This window comes from Leptinotarsa decemlineata, unplaced genomic scaffold, assembly GCF_025532065.1.
Source record: "Leptinotarsa decemlineata unplaced genomic scaffold, Ldec_3_MD MMD2_tig00004307_RagTag_RagTag, whole genome shotgun sequence".
NCBI lineage: Eukaryota > Metazoa > Arthropoda > Insecta > Coleoptera > Chrysomelidae > Leptinotarsa > Leptinotarsa decemlineata.
In genome coordinates, this window is record NW_027412606.1 from 13,941,965 (window position 1) to 13,959,228 (window position 17,264).

Genomic DNA, 17,264 nt, shown 5'->3' on the forward strand with positions numbered 1-17,264 from the left:
AACTATAAACTCCAATTGAAGACAAATTCGGGGCAATTTAGCCCTGACCGAAAGAAATTTGTCGTCGCAAACATTTCATCATACTACTACATCTCCAGTGGTAGTATACTTCGACTATGAGAACGAAGGTAGTATTTTGAAGCATCTTCGCTGATATTTTGAGATACTACTTCACTACTACATGAATTTCTTTGATTATAATACATATATCATATTACGTTTCTGAACTTATCAATTTAAAATTTCAATGCATAAGAGATAAATTCATTTTAAAGTAGAACCTATGTATATTTACTGAATGGATACCTCGAAATATCCTAAGGTTGTAAGAGGTCTCTGCAACAAATATTTTGGAATACACTCGAGAGCATTATAATCCAGATAGTTTTCGAAATTTCACTTGGAGTAGACATATACTATCATGAACATGTAATGTTCTTCGAGAATGAAGCATCAATATCAGTACACTGTTCTGTATTCAGCACATCCATTGAATGAAATACGAAACTCTTTGAGGCTGCACAACATTCAAGCCAAAAATATGACATTGATTTTTGATCATATCTTATCTTTCGTCACTGATTCTACTCATGCTTTAACTACTTATTTAAAGCCTCCTCCTCAATCAGCATAGTAGTAAATTACTCAACTAATTAACATTCAAATAAATTCCTATCCTTAAGGTATATCGAATAATTAACATCGACATTCATAAAGAAGCAGATTTGTAGAGAAATTTCAATACTTACTCTAAAGAAATCCATTAAAGTTAATTGGTTACGAAATACTAATTCAAATCATCATTCGCGGCGAGACAAGGAACCCATTGACACCAGAAAAATAGGAAATTATAGAATTCTCATGAGTCAGTAATCACGTATAACAACCCCATTTTAGGTTAGAGAGAATTTAAATATTTCGTTTCATGTTGAACTTGGGTAACAATGCAATGCACTCGCCGAGTGTTCAGATGTTATGATTGAAGAATAAATTATGTTCAATCGTGCGACTCAAGGGAACACAGTACTGTTTTTTTTTTTCAAAATAAATAATTTTTAAAAACTTATATTTCCAAAGTGAGATATATCAAATTGGCGCTGTCGGTAGGATTTTGAGATCAGCTTGACGGAGTCTTAATACTTCTTTTAGTCTGGATATGTGATAATGAATGGTAGGGAATTAGATGATGATGTCGTACATGTAAACGAGACATCATTCATTCTGTATTCCGAGATGAATGTTATCCATCATTTTTTGAAACGTTGATGGGGCATTCTTGAGGCCAAAGCTCATTCTGAGAAATTCATAATGGCCGTTCTCTACCGTGAAAGCCGTTTTTGGAATGTCCTTGTCATTGATTTCAATCTGGTGGAAACCAGAAGCAAGGTCAAGGGTAGTGAAGTTTTGATATTCGCCGAGTTGATCGAGAAGGTCCGATATCATTGACAGAGGGTATTTGTCATCTACAGAGAGTTCATATAACTTTCGGTAGTCAACAACTACTCGCCATTTCTGTTTTCCAAATGCGTCTTTTTTTTTTAAACAACCCACACTGAGGATGACCAGGGAGAAATGCAAGGGAGTATGATTCCGTATGTCTTTTGACTTTCTCTTTATGAATTAGGAAATAGCGGTATTTTGTGAAGACTGGTTTTGCGTCTTTTATATCTATAGACTGTTTGATTCCATTTATGAACGTTAATCGATCACCCTCTAGATAGAAAATGTCCGAAAATTCTAGACATGTTTCTGTTATTATTTCAAATTCTTCCTCGTTCAAATGATCTAAACGTAATTGATTTTAATTTTTTATGTCAAATTCTCTATCAATTTCATTTTGTTTCTTTTTTTGTTTCGTTTAAATGGTTTGATCAAAAATTTTGAATAGGTTCGATTTTTATATCAGAAAAAAATATCGTTTTGTGCATAGAGTTCGAATTTATGGTTAGGGTCAAGAACTTGTCTTGCTCATTTACTCCTACTAGGGCATTTCGTAAACGAACGTTGTCTTTGTTTCGAGCTACCAGTATAGCATCAGTGTTCAAAAGGCCACATTTTAGTTAGGAAATTCTATCAATTCGAGGCTCTATGTTTATTGTGTTATTTGGAATTTCATCTTTTGAATATCGATAATAATATAATTTACTCTCGAATGCATAATTGTGAGGATCGTATTCAAAAATATCGTCAATTTCTGCAGTGGAGTTTTCTATATTGAATGTGACTTGGTATTTGGGTTTGGATTTTGAAGTAGTTGAGTAGTACTGAGATGTTTTCAGTATCTGATGCTTTGAAGAAAGGTACCTTGTTGAAATCTGTTTGTTTTTTATGCCAACTATACCATTATAGTGTTTTAAAAAGTCAGCTCTGCGAGGTCAGTCGAATTCTATGTCGAGATAGTGAATATAAATTTTGTGGGGATGTGCGTCTGAGAAAGGTATCAATACAGATTCGGTAAATAACAGTTTTTGATTGGTCATGCCTTGGATCATCACATTTTCAGAAAATCGCTTCCTATATTTTTCTGCTATTTTCATTTCGAAAATTGAAAGTCCGGCTCCTGTGTCGATTGATATTTTGAACGTGTTGGTAGCGTTCATAATATAGTAAGAAAATAATAAATTGACCATGAAAGAGTATCCTATATGAATTTATGTTCTGGAAAATTCAAATTGGATCTCAGATCGTCTTCATTCGGAGTTTTAATATGAGTTTGAATTTTTTCGATAAGGTGATAATCTGGTTGTTCTATTTGAAAATTCTGAATCGGATGGTTACCTGTGTTTAGGTATTCCGAATAACTAGCTGTTATAAATAGCTATAGTCATAACAATGTTTGTAAAATTCTTCAGAACTTTGGCATCCTTGATGCGGGTTGAGATGATGTGCTGCTCTCTGTGTATCCGTTATATTGAAATTAAGGTTTGGTTGGATTGCCGAAGTTCTTTGTTGATTCGGGTTTCGTTTTATTGCTGGTGGTCTATTTTGATTTATCACAATTGTACCTGTCACAGTTGTGGGGATACTGGGCCTGAAATTTTTGAATTGGGGGTTTTGTGGCCTTTGGACATTTTGGAATAGAGGGTTTTGTCTTTGAAAATTTTGGGGATTTTGTGGTCTCACTCTACAATCACTTTGACTGTGTCCCTTTCTTGCAGAGATTACAGATTTTGTTGAATGGAGGGTTGTGTTTTTTGTGTTGGATGATATTTTTGTTGTTGAAGTATGAGAGCTCTTTGATTAGTTTCGAGCATGGAAACTGGGTTTCCGGTTTTTACTATTTGTCCTATAATAGGTTCTAGTCTCTTCTGGAGTAAGCGTTCATTTTTTAATTGCCGCGTGCCTTTTTGCATCGTGGGTTTGAAGTTTATTTGTGAACGTTAAAGGGGACTCATTGGGAATTTGATGAGTTCTTTGAAGGTCTTGTATCAAAGAGGCTAAATCACGAGTGTCACCAGAATATTGAATTAACAGGAATTTATTTCATCCCATGTTTGAGGGTTTCGAGAACTGATGAGTTCTACCGCTTTTCCTTTTGATTTATTTTTGAAATGTAACGTTATTGAAATTTTTTGATCTTGTACAGCCTTGTGGTAAGCAGTACTACAAGTTGTAAAAATGTGTTGATAAAAATTCGATCTCCATCTTACTCGGGTATATTTGAAATTTTCCATTGACTTTGTAGAGCTCAATTTCAGGTGCGAGGTTGCGTTAGCCATGATGTTTGATAATTGAACATGGACAAGTTCCATTTGAAGTTTTGTGAATGAATAAATTCGTTGTTCTATAATTTTATAACCATATAATATCATTCAGCTTTGAAAATTTCATTTCAACGATTTCTAAAGGTGTTTTTTTGAAACTTTTCCAAAAGTGTATACAGTTTGATTTTAGTAGATATTTGAATTCAACGTTTTCCGTAACAATTATATCTCCAGTTTTGGCAGTGTGACATTTTTTATTTTTCACTTCAGATTTTACCAACGCAATTGGACTATGCGCCTCCTATTCGTTTCAGAATCTTCGACAGTAGACGATTTGGAGTTTATAGTTTTGGAGGAATCCATATAAGTCATATTTCGTCATTCATAGAGTATCCCATGAAACGAGAAGAGAGAAAAAAGCAGTTATCTGGGATTCAATATAAATCATTTGATAGTTTGGATTCAGAATCTGGTAAGGAAAAGTGAATATGACTTTATTTGTGATATTCAGGTATATTCTCACGGAAAAAGTATGATGTGCTATTTTTTCGGGTTTCACTGCGTGTTCTGTGTTTTTATCCTCATAACCTTCCGGCAAAATCCCATTTGCCATCTTCTGTTGATGTCTGGAGTTTTTCAACTAGACAAGAGAAACCCAAAAAAACAGTAAAATGGATTAATGGGATCTCTCAGTCAAAAATTAAAATCAAAACTCTGCTCTACTTTGCCAAGCTTTCGCTTCTAATGGAAAGCTTCTCCAGGGCAGTAAAAATGAGTCACAAACAATCAATTGAATATAAAAATTGACGAAGAAAGTTAAACAAGCATAGGATTACTTTGGGTTTGATAAATGTCAATGTGGGAATCTTCCAAAGAAATGAGGAAGTAATAAATTTTAAAAGAAGTAACTGTATACATACATGTGTAGATCATGCAGAGAAGTAACTTTCAGACACAAACCTGAAAGAAAAAGTCTTCTTGAAACAGCTACTTTAATATAAATACGAAAGAAAATTCTTTTCGAAACAAATATGAACACTGAATTATACAGAAAACATTTTTTTCTACTCTACTCAATTTGTATTCCAAACATTCGTCATTAAATTAAGTCAGATGTCATTCACATCTACACTATATATTAAATAGAAATAAAAATTCCACTTCCATAGTGTAGAAACCCTGTGAATGATATCTGATTTAATTTCATAACGAATGTTTGGAATACAAACTGAGTAAAAAAAATGTTTTCTGTATAATTCAGTCTTCATATTTGTTTCGAAAGAATTTTTCTTTCGTGTAATCCAATGTTTATATGAAAGTAGCTGTTCCAGGAAGGCTTTTTTTTTCAGATTTGCGTCTGAAAGTTACTTCTTTGCATGATCAACACATCTATGTATATAGTTAGGTACTTCTTTTAAAATTGATTACTTCCTTCCTTTCTTTCACATTTTTCTATATCAAGATAGAGTAGTAGAAAGCCAAAAACTTTCTTTACCAAAAATTAGTCACTCCTAAAAGTATTTCTCTTTCAAAATAAACAGTGTTCTCATTCATTTCATTTAGAACTGATCTTTCACAGCGACTCTATGAAAATTGATTTAAAGGCCTTCAACTTCAGTAAAAGAGGCCCATAACTCTAAGTTTAACTTATGCGTATAATTAATTTATAGGATACGTCTCGTCTCTGAAAAACCTATAATCCATAATTATGTGTAAGCTTGTTAGGCTTATGTATAATACGACACAAGTGAAATGAATTGTTGAATGGAGTTTCCGAATTTCTTCATTACCATCCTCGTTCATAACGTATTCTGAAAACACTTTATTGTGTGATTTTCACTAGATAGTTTTACAAAAACTCAACACGCAATACGCACCAGGAAGCCATTGTATGGCGAAACACGTGTTGCGTTTTTGTAAAACTATCTAGTGAAAATCACACAATAAAGTGTTTTTAGAATACGTTAGTTATGGATTTTCATCAAGTATCGGCTGATTCCATCATATATCCTCGTTCATTTATGTTGCTATTCTACTAGGTATTTTGATCAATATCTTTGTATACATTTTCAGACATCATTATATATACCTACTTTATTGGATACAAATTTATTGTTTTATAGTGGTTTATGAATAACTTCATACATTTGTAGTAAATCTGGATTTTTTTCTAGCTTCTTCTCTAAATATTCAACTGAAGAGTAGAAAAGGCGAAGAAACTGATTCTGATACTGAGAATAACGATAAACTGAAAGAAGATCGATCATGCTTTCTTATAGAATATATGAAAAGAATTTTAAAGCTTCGAAATGAAAAGTTGAATTATAAAACAAGCGGTACATCATTGAGAACATATGAGACACTACCCCAACAGGATAATTTGAATTATGAAGATTACGACTGGTGGACAAAATTTTATGCATCACTCAAGGTATATATACTATATTTATTACTCCGAAAACTAAAAATCCCCCACATTTCATCCACATTTGAACTATGTATCAGTAGCTCGTTGAATATTGAAAGTTATCAATTCTATGAAAGGGTATAAAATGTAATGTCTTTCACTGGCGACAGTAGGAAATATATTAATATCTACATTATGGGAAGGAGAGGTTTTGGCTTTCTACTTCTCCATCTTTTTCCAATAGAAAGAAGGAAGTAATCAATTTCAAAAACTAACTGTATAACAAAGATGTGTAGATCATACAAAAAAGTGACTTTCAGACACAAACTGGAAGAAAAAGCGCTCCCGAAACAGCTATTTTTATATGAACATTGAATTACACGAAAAAATACTTTCGGAACAAATACTTTCTTTCGTGTTATTTCGAAATCTCTTCCCACCACTTGACCGAGACCTCGAATGACGTCACACAACGATATATGTGTTCGTCATGTGACCTTGAAGACCCTGAACGACCTTGAGTTCAACGTTGACGGTCGACTTTGTCCTTGATACATGACCTTGAATGAAACCTCAAAGATTTACTTTGGAATGGGGTGGTGGGGATTTGTTTCATTATAAGATAAATTCATCAAGGCATTCAGTCCACAATAGGCACCAGCGGTTAGAGGATGCACAATAATCCCCTGAAGGTCATTTTAACAACGAGATATACTGCCTTCCACCTAGCGATAGATGTTTTACACTTGCTCAGTGAGCAGACGGTTACCGTAATTCGTTCAGCCAGAACGAGGATCCAGTGGTGCAAGGATGTATTGCAGTGCCGCTTTCGACACTTTGACAGCAAGGGTGCGATGTACTCGAATCGGGGCACTCATGCTTCCTAATTGTTGAAGTTGTTGATAGCGGTTTCACTCGTATATATTTGTGTATATAAATGCTCTATACCTATGTCGATGGTACATGAATATTCATGTACCCAAGTTCGAGTGTATTTTTTTCTCATAGGTTATTCCATGTATGCAATTCTTTCCTTAGACTCGTGCCTTACACATACCCTTCAATATTGCCACCACACTGACTTAGCCATGAAACCCCTTTTCCACTTTTCGCCTATGACTTGGCCTTGAGATGCATGTGACGTCACATGAATGCTCTGACATCACATATGTGAATATCATCAAGAAACTTGATGTATTTTAAAAAAAGGTTTCACATTCGATATATTAAAATTTCAATTTTTGAATCTTCCTGCAACCCTCCAAAATCTTTCCGGTCGTATAGACCTTGAGTTAGGATATCGAGCAGCATTCATTCTACTGGATGATAAACAATTTCTATCACATTCATCCAAGATGTAAATCATATTATTTTTTCGGTAGACAATTTCATATTCGTATATAAAAGTAGATTTCAATTTTAAATTCTCCTGCTCAGACATTAAATGTCAATATTTCATTAGTTCGGACTTCCATTGTCTAATATAATATAAATTGATTTGATAGATTGAAGATTAACCAAAAATAACAATTTTATTAAACAAAAAACTGAAATTACAAAGAAATAACATACAACAACAACCAAACAAATGAAAATTGAAATATTAATAAAAGCTGAAAAAATTGAAAATTTAAAAATATTATTAACAAAAAAAGAAAAAATCAAAAATAAAAGATTTCAAACCAAGTTATGTCACAACGTTTCGATTGTTAGTATAGACAATCGTCTTCGGGTGATAACTGGACTTATTCCTCCAAGATCTGACTATTTATAGGTCATTCGAGTGCTTTCACCTATCCCCTCTTCCCTCTTTTCGCTTCATTGGTTTTGGCGGGAGATGACCGTTAGGCGGGAGTTGGTCGTTTTTTTGCTTGATTACAGGTTTCCATATATTACGTATCTCTACGCTAGCTTGACTAAATGCGTTATTGGACAACATATACGCGGCTTCTTTGAATTTTCTCCTAAACCAGCGTTCCTCTTTGTGGATGATTTCAGCTTGAGCCCACTTGATGTTGTGTTGCCATTGTCATTGAAAGTTCGCGTTGCTGAGCACAAGAAACACACACAGCGAGGAGAAACCAGCAAATCAGGAATAGCAGAGCATGTTTGAACTCATCAACACAACATCAAGTGGGCTCAAGCTGAAATCATCTACAAAGAGGAACACTGGTTTAGGAGAAAATTCAAAGAAGTCGCGTATATGTTGTCCAGTAACGCATTTAGTCAAGCTAGCGTGAAGATACGTAACATATGGAAACCTCTAATCAAGCGAAAAACGACCAACTCCCGCCAAACCAATGCCAAAACCAATGAAGCGGAAAGAGGGAAGAGAGGATAGGTGAAAGCACTCGAATGACCTATAAATAGTCAGATCTCGGAGGAATAAGTCCAGTTATCACCCGAAGACGATTTTCATCTTTTAATAATATTTCAATTTTTATTTATTTGGTTGTTGTTGTATGTTATTTCTTTGTAATTTCAGTTTTTTGTTTAATAAAATTGTTATTTTCGGGTAATCTTTTTGATTTTTCGGGGTTATCAAATCAATTTATATTACATTAGACAATGGAAGTCCGAACTGATGAAATACACTACGAAACATTGTCAACCACCTTCAAACACACATTAAATGTCAAGTTTGTTGACAATTCTTATATCATTCAAATTTTTCAAGGGTGATGTTCAAAGGGTGCTCTCATCTAGTAGAATAATATGCAGAACAATATCCCGATACAATGAATATACGATTCCAGAGTTTTCGAAAGAGATGTTTCAGAAAACAGAGAAAGTGCAAAGCACAGGAAGTAAAAAAAAACGTGGGTTTCTATTATCTTGTTGAGGGAACGGCTTACTGCGAAAAATTAAAAAAATTTAAAGGAAAATATATTGATTCAAAGAAGTTTTTTGCTCCATTAAAAGATAAACAGTAATCGAAGTTCGAGGGGAAATTGAAGAAATATTTAGTTAAAGAGTTTCTCATAATTTCCTCAACAATGAAATACATTTCCGATGGAAACGAAGTGGTCAATTCCTACATTTTCTGAAAGCTCGTAGTGTGAACTATTCTGGAATGGCCATTCGTACAGTCAAATTGGACATTTTTAAAAGGAAACTCTTGTTTTCAAACTACATAGATGAAAACTGATGGCTGTGACTAAAAGTCAAATTTCATGACGAACTCAATGGTGAAAACCGCATATCGATATCTATTATTGTTTCTGAGTTACAGCATATTTTTCGAAAATGGGAATTTTAGAAAAGTGGCTGTGATTTTTTTTCTGTCGGAAATTTCTTGATTCTATGGAAACATTTCCAAAGCAATTCTTTACAATGGTATAGAAAACTTATTTTTTCAAGTGAGATATCAATAATTATTGATGGAAAGCCATTTTTACAATAAGGCACCCTGTATACTCCTTTATTTCAATAGAGCTTGTGATTACCCTTTGAAAAATGTAGCACACTTGATGTTTATCTAGAATCATCTTGGAAATACAGAACTTTTAGGTTTTTTTTATGTAGACTTTGAAACGCACACTTTGATCAAGAAGGCTCTGGAGGATGCGGCGATAAAACAGAAGAAAATTGTTCAGTAGTAGCAACTAAATGTTGAGAAAAATTCCATGATACATTGTTACTGAATTTGTGTCAAATTAGCTTGCAAATAAAGTATCATAATAGGGAATATGGAATAGTTTTTTCCCACAAGAAGGCGTCAAAATAGAAAGTTAGGTAGCGACAATTGACATGAAATGAACCTTCCTAATGATGTGTCACACTTACTACTTTCCCTTTTCAAATTGTTTGGGTGATAGTGACCGAGGAGTGGGGGGAGGTATGCCACTTGAGGTCATGATAGAAAGATATCCCCCTTGAATTACGAGTCGACCTGTTTTGCATTTTTCTTTCAGAAAACATGGGTTTTGAAGATATTTGATCTGTTTCGTTTTAGGTGCTCCACACTGTATAAAATTCATTCAAATTTATTACTTTCAGCCATTAGACGCCGATGATGACAATATTCCCGAAAATCAAATACAAAAACTTCAGGTAAGTCGATTTTGTTTAGTTTTATTTTCAAAAAATGTACATGAAAACAGTGAAATGATACACTAATTGTTCCTAGAATCGGACTTTTATAACTGTTCATGAATGTCATTTCACATTTTCTGTCAAAAAAAATACCTACCGGGTACATAATCTCAATGATCCTGTACAATTTAAAAATCATTGTTCTACGATTTTCTTTGCATATATTCACTAGTACAAGAAAAGTCTACGGTTTCATAGGTGCTTCAGTCGTGAAGACATTTTGGATTTGATAGTATATCTTATTAGAGGTTAAAGTTATTGACTTTTGAAATGAGAAGGTTATTATTGTTCTTTTTTTTTCTCTATAGAGAATCTTTATTCTCTGTTGATCTTGAGAAAAAAAAGTGAATTTTCAAGTTTGTGGATGATGTGTAATTGAAGTTATTTAATGGTTCACATAAAGTACGTCTATCACTACTCAAATTAACAAACCCGGTTTTCAGCGGAGGAAAATTAATTTAGAACACAAAACTCATCTCAATTTTCCAATGCGTGAAAACTCATTTTTATTCAAAGAGTTTTATCAAGTAACCTTTGGCTTTAGACTACCGATGTATTAGGTATCTGAAAGAAAAATACGCATGAATTTTTCATGAGCGTTACCTGAGTAAATATATAAATACTATGGAAGAAGAATGGTTCGATAACAAACTATTGACAGTCAACTTCGAAAAAACCCACGTTCTTCCTTTCAGTTGTAACAAATCTGGCATCCCTCCTTTTCGCCACCTAGAAATAAATATAGATGGAAAAATGTTGAAACTGAATACTACAACTGTAACAAAATATTTAGGAATATATCTGGACACACATCTTAAATGGGATTATCATATAAAATACGTGACCAAAAAACTCCAAACCATTTTATATAAATTCAAATATCTGAACACTTACTTACCAAGTAATATACTCCTCTCGTAGAAAGTCATATCCGATATGGTATTGAAGCCTGGGGTGGTGCGCTTAAAACCCATCTCAATCGACTAGAAGTGATACAGAGACGGTTCTTGAAATTAATGCTACAGAAAAGCTCTAGATACAACTCTGATAGCCTCTACAAAGAAATAAAAATCATGGATATCAGGCAATTATTTTACCTTTGTGTGAATATGAAATACCACTTTCAAAAACATAAAGCTGATATTCCTAACCATGAATACAATACTCGAAACCGTAACAAACACATCCTACCGCATGCTACAAAATCAAAAACTCAAAGAGCATACTCTTATGTTTCAATAAAAATTTATAATACCCTACCAGGAGAAATAAAAAAATGTAAAAGTAAACAAAACTTCAAGAAAAAGTTAAAGAAATATATCAATGAAAATGAAAGGAATATGATCTCCCAACTATTTGAATCCTAGTGGAATACAACCAATGTATGTCATTTTAACTTTTTTGTATTATTTGAATTGTATTCTTTATAGAATTCAAGCTGACTATATATATATTAGTTTTAGAGTTGTATATTTTTAAAATTTTACCATTTGATAATTTTTATACATATATTTTTCCTTTTTTATTTGTCTATTTATCTGTTAATTTCAAGGAAACAAGTACTTTATACTTATCCTTAATCACTTGTTGACTCCATGCAATTGTATTATTCATATATATTCATATATTGTTTTTTTTTACTGTGAATAAAGTGTCTATTATTATTATTATTACTATGCCCAACGATTTTATTATTTTTTTATCTGATCAATACCGTAGATTGCTGAGGAGAGTGGTGTGATGACTGTCACCAGACCATTTTTCAGTCAAACCGTTCAACATACTTTTTTTTTATTATTTTATTTTGAAGTTTTTAGTTTCTCTTTTTTACCCACCCTATCACCATACAGTCCATGACACGATACAAAATCTTGACGATTTGGGTGGGAGATCCATGCTTGTATCCCGATTCTGAGTCGACAAAGTTTTTTGTATAGATTATAATGGATTCGCATCTTTTTTCAAAGTGAACTACTATTGTACTACTCAAGCTCTTTTATTCCGTGAGGTGAGTACCACAACTAGGTCACTACAAATTTGGCAAAATATGGATAACTGCAAAGAAAAATTCTATTAGGTTAGGTGCACAACATACTGCAACTAGATAACTGTTTCAGACAGTTCACAGGTGCTACTTAGGATTTTCAAAGCTAGATAGTTGATCACCAGTGAAAACATATTCTTCAGCTAAGCAAGTTTACATATCTAGTTGTTCAACATATTGATTTCTTTGCTCTTTTTATCAAATTTGTTATTATTTTGTAAATTGAGACAATTTTTGCAGTGCATTATTGTCAATACAAATAAATAATTTATTTACAAGCCTGATTCCCTGAATTGAATATGAATAGAACAATAGATTATTCTTGGGGACTTCTGGAATAGGGCTTCGAAATGCTTGGTAAGCCATTTGGCTTTGGTAATTTCTCGGCTTTTCGAGAAGGTGACTCAAAATCTACACCAACAGATTGGTTCAAATAAAACAAAAGAATATGAAAGTGGCTTTATAATGATCGAATAGTTTAACACACATGACAACAATTTTTCAAATGCCCACAAAAATTTAGGAATTGAAAAATTTGGAATGAGATCTATGGATGGTGATGAAGGTTTAATTCCTAACAGTTCATTGTTCGGTCTAGTACGTAATCACAGGTGATAAAAAGGCAGATCGAGGTGTCAAATCAGGTAGTAAATAACAATACTAACGATAATAAAATGCCAGAAATTGATTTGATGACCCTTATTATGTAAGGAAATAATTCGTGTAGCATATACACATAATGAGATATCTCTAAAAAGTAGTTTCGGTTGTTTACCGATGACGCTAACTCGGTTAGCGAAACGTGTTGTTAGAGAGAATTTTTGTTCTGGTGAGAGAAATGTGTTTTTGATAGATTCATTCCACCTCAGAGGTTTGAATTTCTACCCATTAAATTCATTCTTTATTTAATGGGTCACCTAAAATTTTGATTATGGCGCACACAACCTGTTGGAAGCAACTTGTGATACAGTTTTGTAATTAACTTTGCAAGGTAACTTGAGAAATATAAAAAATTATATATTCCATTTGAATGAGACGATGATGAAGGAATGAATCAGTAATAAAATCATCACTCCCAAATTACTTTTTTTTGAATCGTTATATAATAATGTAAAAACGAAAACAAATTTTGAAGATTATTTTAGTATTTTTTTATAATTCATGTTTTACAGATATATGGAAATGAATTAGAAAATCAACCAGAATTTGGAGGATTCACAGATATGCTGATGTCTTTCGAATTATATAGAGGAAAAAGAATGGGCGATGAAGCAATCGATGAAAATAAAATAACCTCAGTATTCAAAGGTTCTGTTAAGATATACCAATGGCCTATCGACAATGAAAACTACGTAACGGCTCGTGGTTGGCCTTTGGAGGAAGGATTTTTCAAGAATTTTCCCCAAAATACTCCATTGAGATATTTACTTCGTGTTTATTGTATCAGAGCTTTGAACTTGAGGCCAAAAGACGTCAATGGGAAATCGGATCCGTATCTTTTTTTAACCGTGAATGATAAATTCATTAACGATAAAGAAAACTTCATAACAAGGCAATTGAATCCAATCTTTGGTAGGTAAGTAATAATTGAAAATGAAACATAAAACGGAATCCTTGGAAATGATATAAAAAATAATGAATTGTGTGAATTCGAATTTGAAAGGGTACAGAGTTGAGATCTGAGATTAGATAAATGGTATAGAATCGACCATAACTGGCTAGATCTATGCCATGCTGGCAAACAGAACTGTAACTAAGACTCTTCAAGGTGAGGCCATTAGGTTCAAGGTCAGCAGAGGGTGCCGTCAAGGTGGGGTACTGTCTCCCCTTCTGTGGTCGCTTCTGATGGATAATCTGCTTGATGTCCTCGACAAAAGAAAAATAGATCTGCAAGCTTATGCAGATGACCTTGTCATCTTGGCAAGATCCACGTCGGGAAGGGTAGCTCGTAATATCCTCCAAAGCACGATTGACGTTGTTCGCAGTTGGTGCCTGAGGAAGCAGATGTCTGTTAAACCTTTCACCAGGAGAAGAAAATTGGACGATCTAACGTCACTTTCATTCAATGGTGAGGTCATTCCATTGGTAATGGAGGTGAAATATCTTGGCATTGTCCTTGATAAAAAACTCACCTGGAAACCTCTCTTGGAAAGTTTTACACCAAGACAGACTGTCCCTATGGACATTTGTGGTAAAACTTGGCGTTCAGATCCCTAACGAATCCATTGGATTTATGTGATGACTGTCAGACCAATGATCACTTATGGAGCAATTTTCTGGTGGCCGAAGGCTTCACAGAAAACGGCTCAGGCATCAGTACCATACCGTCAGCGGCCATGAAGATCCTTCTAGATGTACTTCCTCTTCACATGTTTCTGGAGAGAGAGGCTAGATGGACTGCATATAGACTTGTGCACATTGCCCATGGTACAAATCAATTTAATGCAGAGAGTAACAGACTGTTGGTTGACACTGGAAGTCACAACATTTTGGCAATGACCTTTGACTTTATGCATCCAACTGTCAACTACGAACTGCCTTATAAAGTACTGTTCCCGAGTAGAGAGGACTGGATCCTTCGGTAGAAGGGAATATTGAGAGGAGATAGTTGTTGGTTCACGGATAGATCAAAAACACCTTCCAGTTCTGATGCAGGTGTTTTCAGTCGCAGACCCAGGACAGAGATATCAACCTGCCTAGGAACTTATGCGACTATATTTCGAGCGGAAATTTACGCTATTGAATTGTGTGCGGAGAGATTGGAAGAATCCAACCTCATACACAAGTCAATACAAATATTCTCGGACAGTCAGGCGGCGTTGGAGGCTCTTGGATTTTACCGAGCAACGTCTAAATTGGTAGAAAATTGCCAAAAACGACTCTTCTCGATAGGAAGACTTAACAGATTGTCTCTGGTCTAGATTCCTGGCCATACTGGCCTGGAAGGCAATGAAACTGCAGCTTAAGCCTTTGCCAAACAAAGATTGTACACCTGGATGACAAGAAGATTTACGGATTTCTGGCAGATTCTCACAGGATTGGCTCACTTCAAGACGTTTATTCACCCTTCGAAGCTTGATACCAAACAGTTGTTGCACTACAGTAGGGATGAACTACGATGTCTAACAGGCCTTCTTACAGGTCACTGTCATTTGAATCATCATATGCAGAGACTCGGACTGTCGGAAGATGGTGTGTGTCGCCTCTGTTTGGAAAATGATGAAACAGAACAGCACATACATTGTGCCTGCCCCACTGGGAACCAAATCAGGTTTTCAGTGTTTCGCAGGGCCGTACTCTTACCATCTGACTTGAAAGACCACTCACCATACAAACTAATTGGCTTCGTTAAGGAGCTGGGTTTATTTGGTCGAGTATGAATAGGTGTGAGCCACAATACACCCTTGCGTGTTGCGGTGGAGGGTCGAATAGACCCACTCACTTTGGACCTAACTCAACCTAACCTAAATATCAAAATGAACAAAAAAAATAATTGAAACAATTTTCCACAATGAGATATTTTATGTTGAGTAACACAGAAAAAATGTTAACGATCATTTAAAAGTGAACAAAAATCTAAATATCTATTTCATCGTTGATCTAAGAGATTATCCTTAACCTACCGTACAAGTATTGATGAAAATCTAGTAATTTTTCTCGAGAAAAATCGCTTTATTTGAAAATTACTTCAATTATTTTAAAGAATTAGTATTTATTGATTTGCCAGTTTTTTAAAAAACAATATAAATATATTTCTTCATTATATTTTCTATAAGTATGTTTCTGAAGAGAAAGCCACACGAGGACTCATCACACCATTTCCTATCAACATATACTTTCTATCAATGAATGAAGCGAATAGGAAATAATCTTCGATGTAATAATAATTTCTCAATTTGTATATACGAGTCATCTCTGAAATTTTACTATTTGGAGTATTAATAGAGGAAATGGTGGTTTGAGTTTGAGAGCGAGTTTTGTGAATTTTTGGTAATCCTTAACACCTTAGTATTTTGTTGGACAAATATAGTTAGGTTAACATTCAATGTTTCTAAGAATGAATATTACTGGAGTTCTTTCTCAACATGTTTCGATCACCAAGTGATCATCTTCAAGAGGAATATTTCTGAGAATGATAAACATAAATAAGCAGGAGGTTGAGTCAGACCCGTTTGTAGGAAGTCGATTTTCCAATACCATTCCAGATAGTTTTCTGAATCACTCTCTTAAATACTCCATTTATACTACTAAGTGAGTAATATTACAATTTCTTTTTTGTAGATGTTTCGAATTCGATGCGATTTTTCCGCAAGATCATAGTTTAAAAATTGCTGTTTGGGATCGGGATATAAGTTCATTAGACGATTTAATAGGCGAAACTAGAATCGATTTGGAATCTCGATATTACACCAAACATAGAGCACATTGTGGTATTGCAGAAAAATACGAAGGGTGAGTATACCATATACTCGTATTCAATCGTTCATTTACCAAAAATTATAGGTGTTTATGGGAGTCAAATTAACAAGTTAGTAATAACACAAACGGAAGATAACATATATACAGTAATAAAATAATTAGTAATAACTTAAACAGTTACAATGAACTGAATGATGAGTTCAAAGCTTACACCAGTAAATGATTAGAAAATAGAAGAAAAAAATATGACGACAAATATTTTTTCAAATTCATTTGAAATTTTTGTTTGTCGTATTTCTCAAATTTATTCGATTTTATACCAGCATAATGAATACATAAATTTGATGAATGCTAAAGTATTTGGGAATCTATTCAAAGAAGCATGATGGTCGTTCTTTATTTTGAACGAATAAAAGAAATGTCGTATGTCAAACACTTTCGTTTTATATGATGTTGTTTTCAATTTTATTCAATCTGTTGTCATTAGTTGATTTTGTTCATTTGGTATGTTTAAATAATTTTTCATGGCATGTTTATGAAAAAAAAAACGATTTTGACATTGACAATAATTTAAAAAGTCATAAAATATGAATAT

General features: G+C 33.8%; 1 protein-coding gene across 2 annotated transcripts in view; it reads left to right on the forward strand.

Moving 5' to 3' along the window:
• The window catches only part of mfr (ferlin family C2 domain-containing myoferlin misfire), an 84,828-nt gene that overhangs the window by 38,342 nt on the left and 29,222 nt on the right, over window positions 1–17,264 (forward strand). For both annotated transcript variants that reach the window (XM_074179024.1, XM_074179025.1), the window contains exons 16-20: window positions 3,975–4,176; window positions 5,879–6,135; window positions 10,111–10,164; window positions 13,423–13,826; window positions 16,532–16,702. In XM_074179024.1, the coding sequence (XP_074035125.1) occupies window positions 3,975–4,176; window positions 5,879–6,135; window positions 10,111–10,164; window positions 13,423–13,826; window positions 16,532–16,702 (1,088 nt within the window). The remainder of the gene's footprint in view (window positions 1–3,974; window positions 4,177–5,878; window positions 6,136–10,110; window positions 10,165–13,422; window positions 13,827–16,531; window positions 16,703–17,264) is intronic.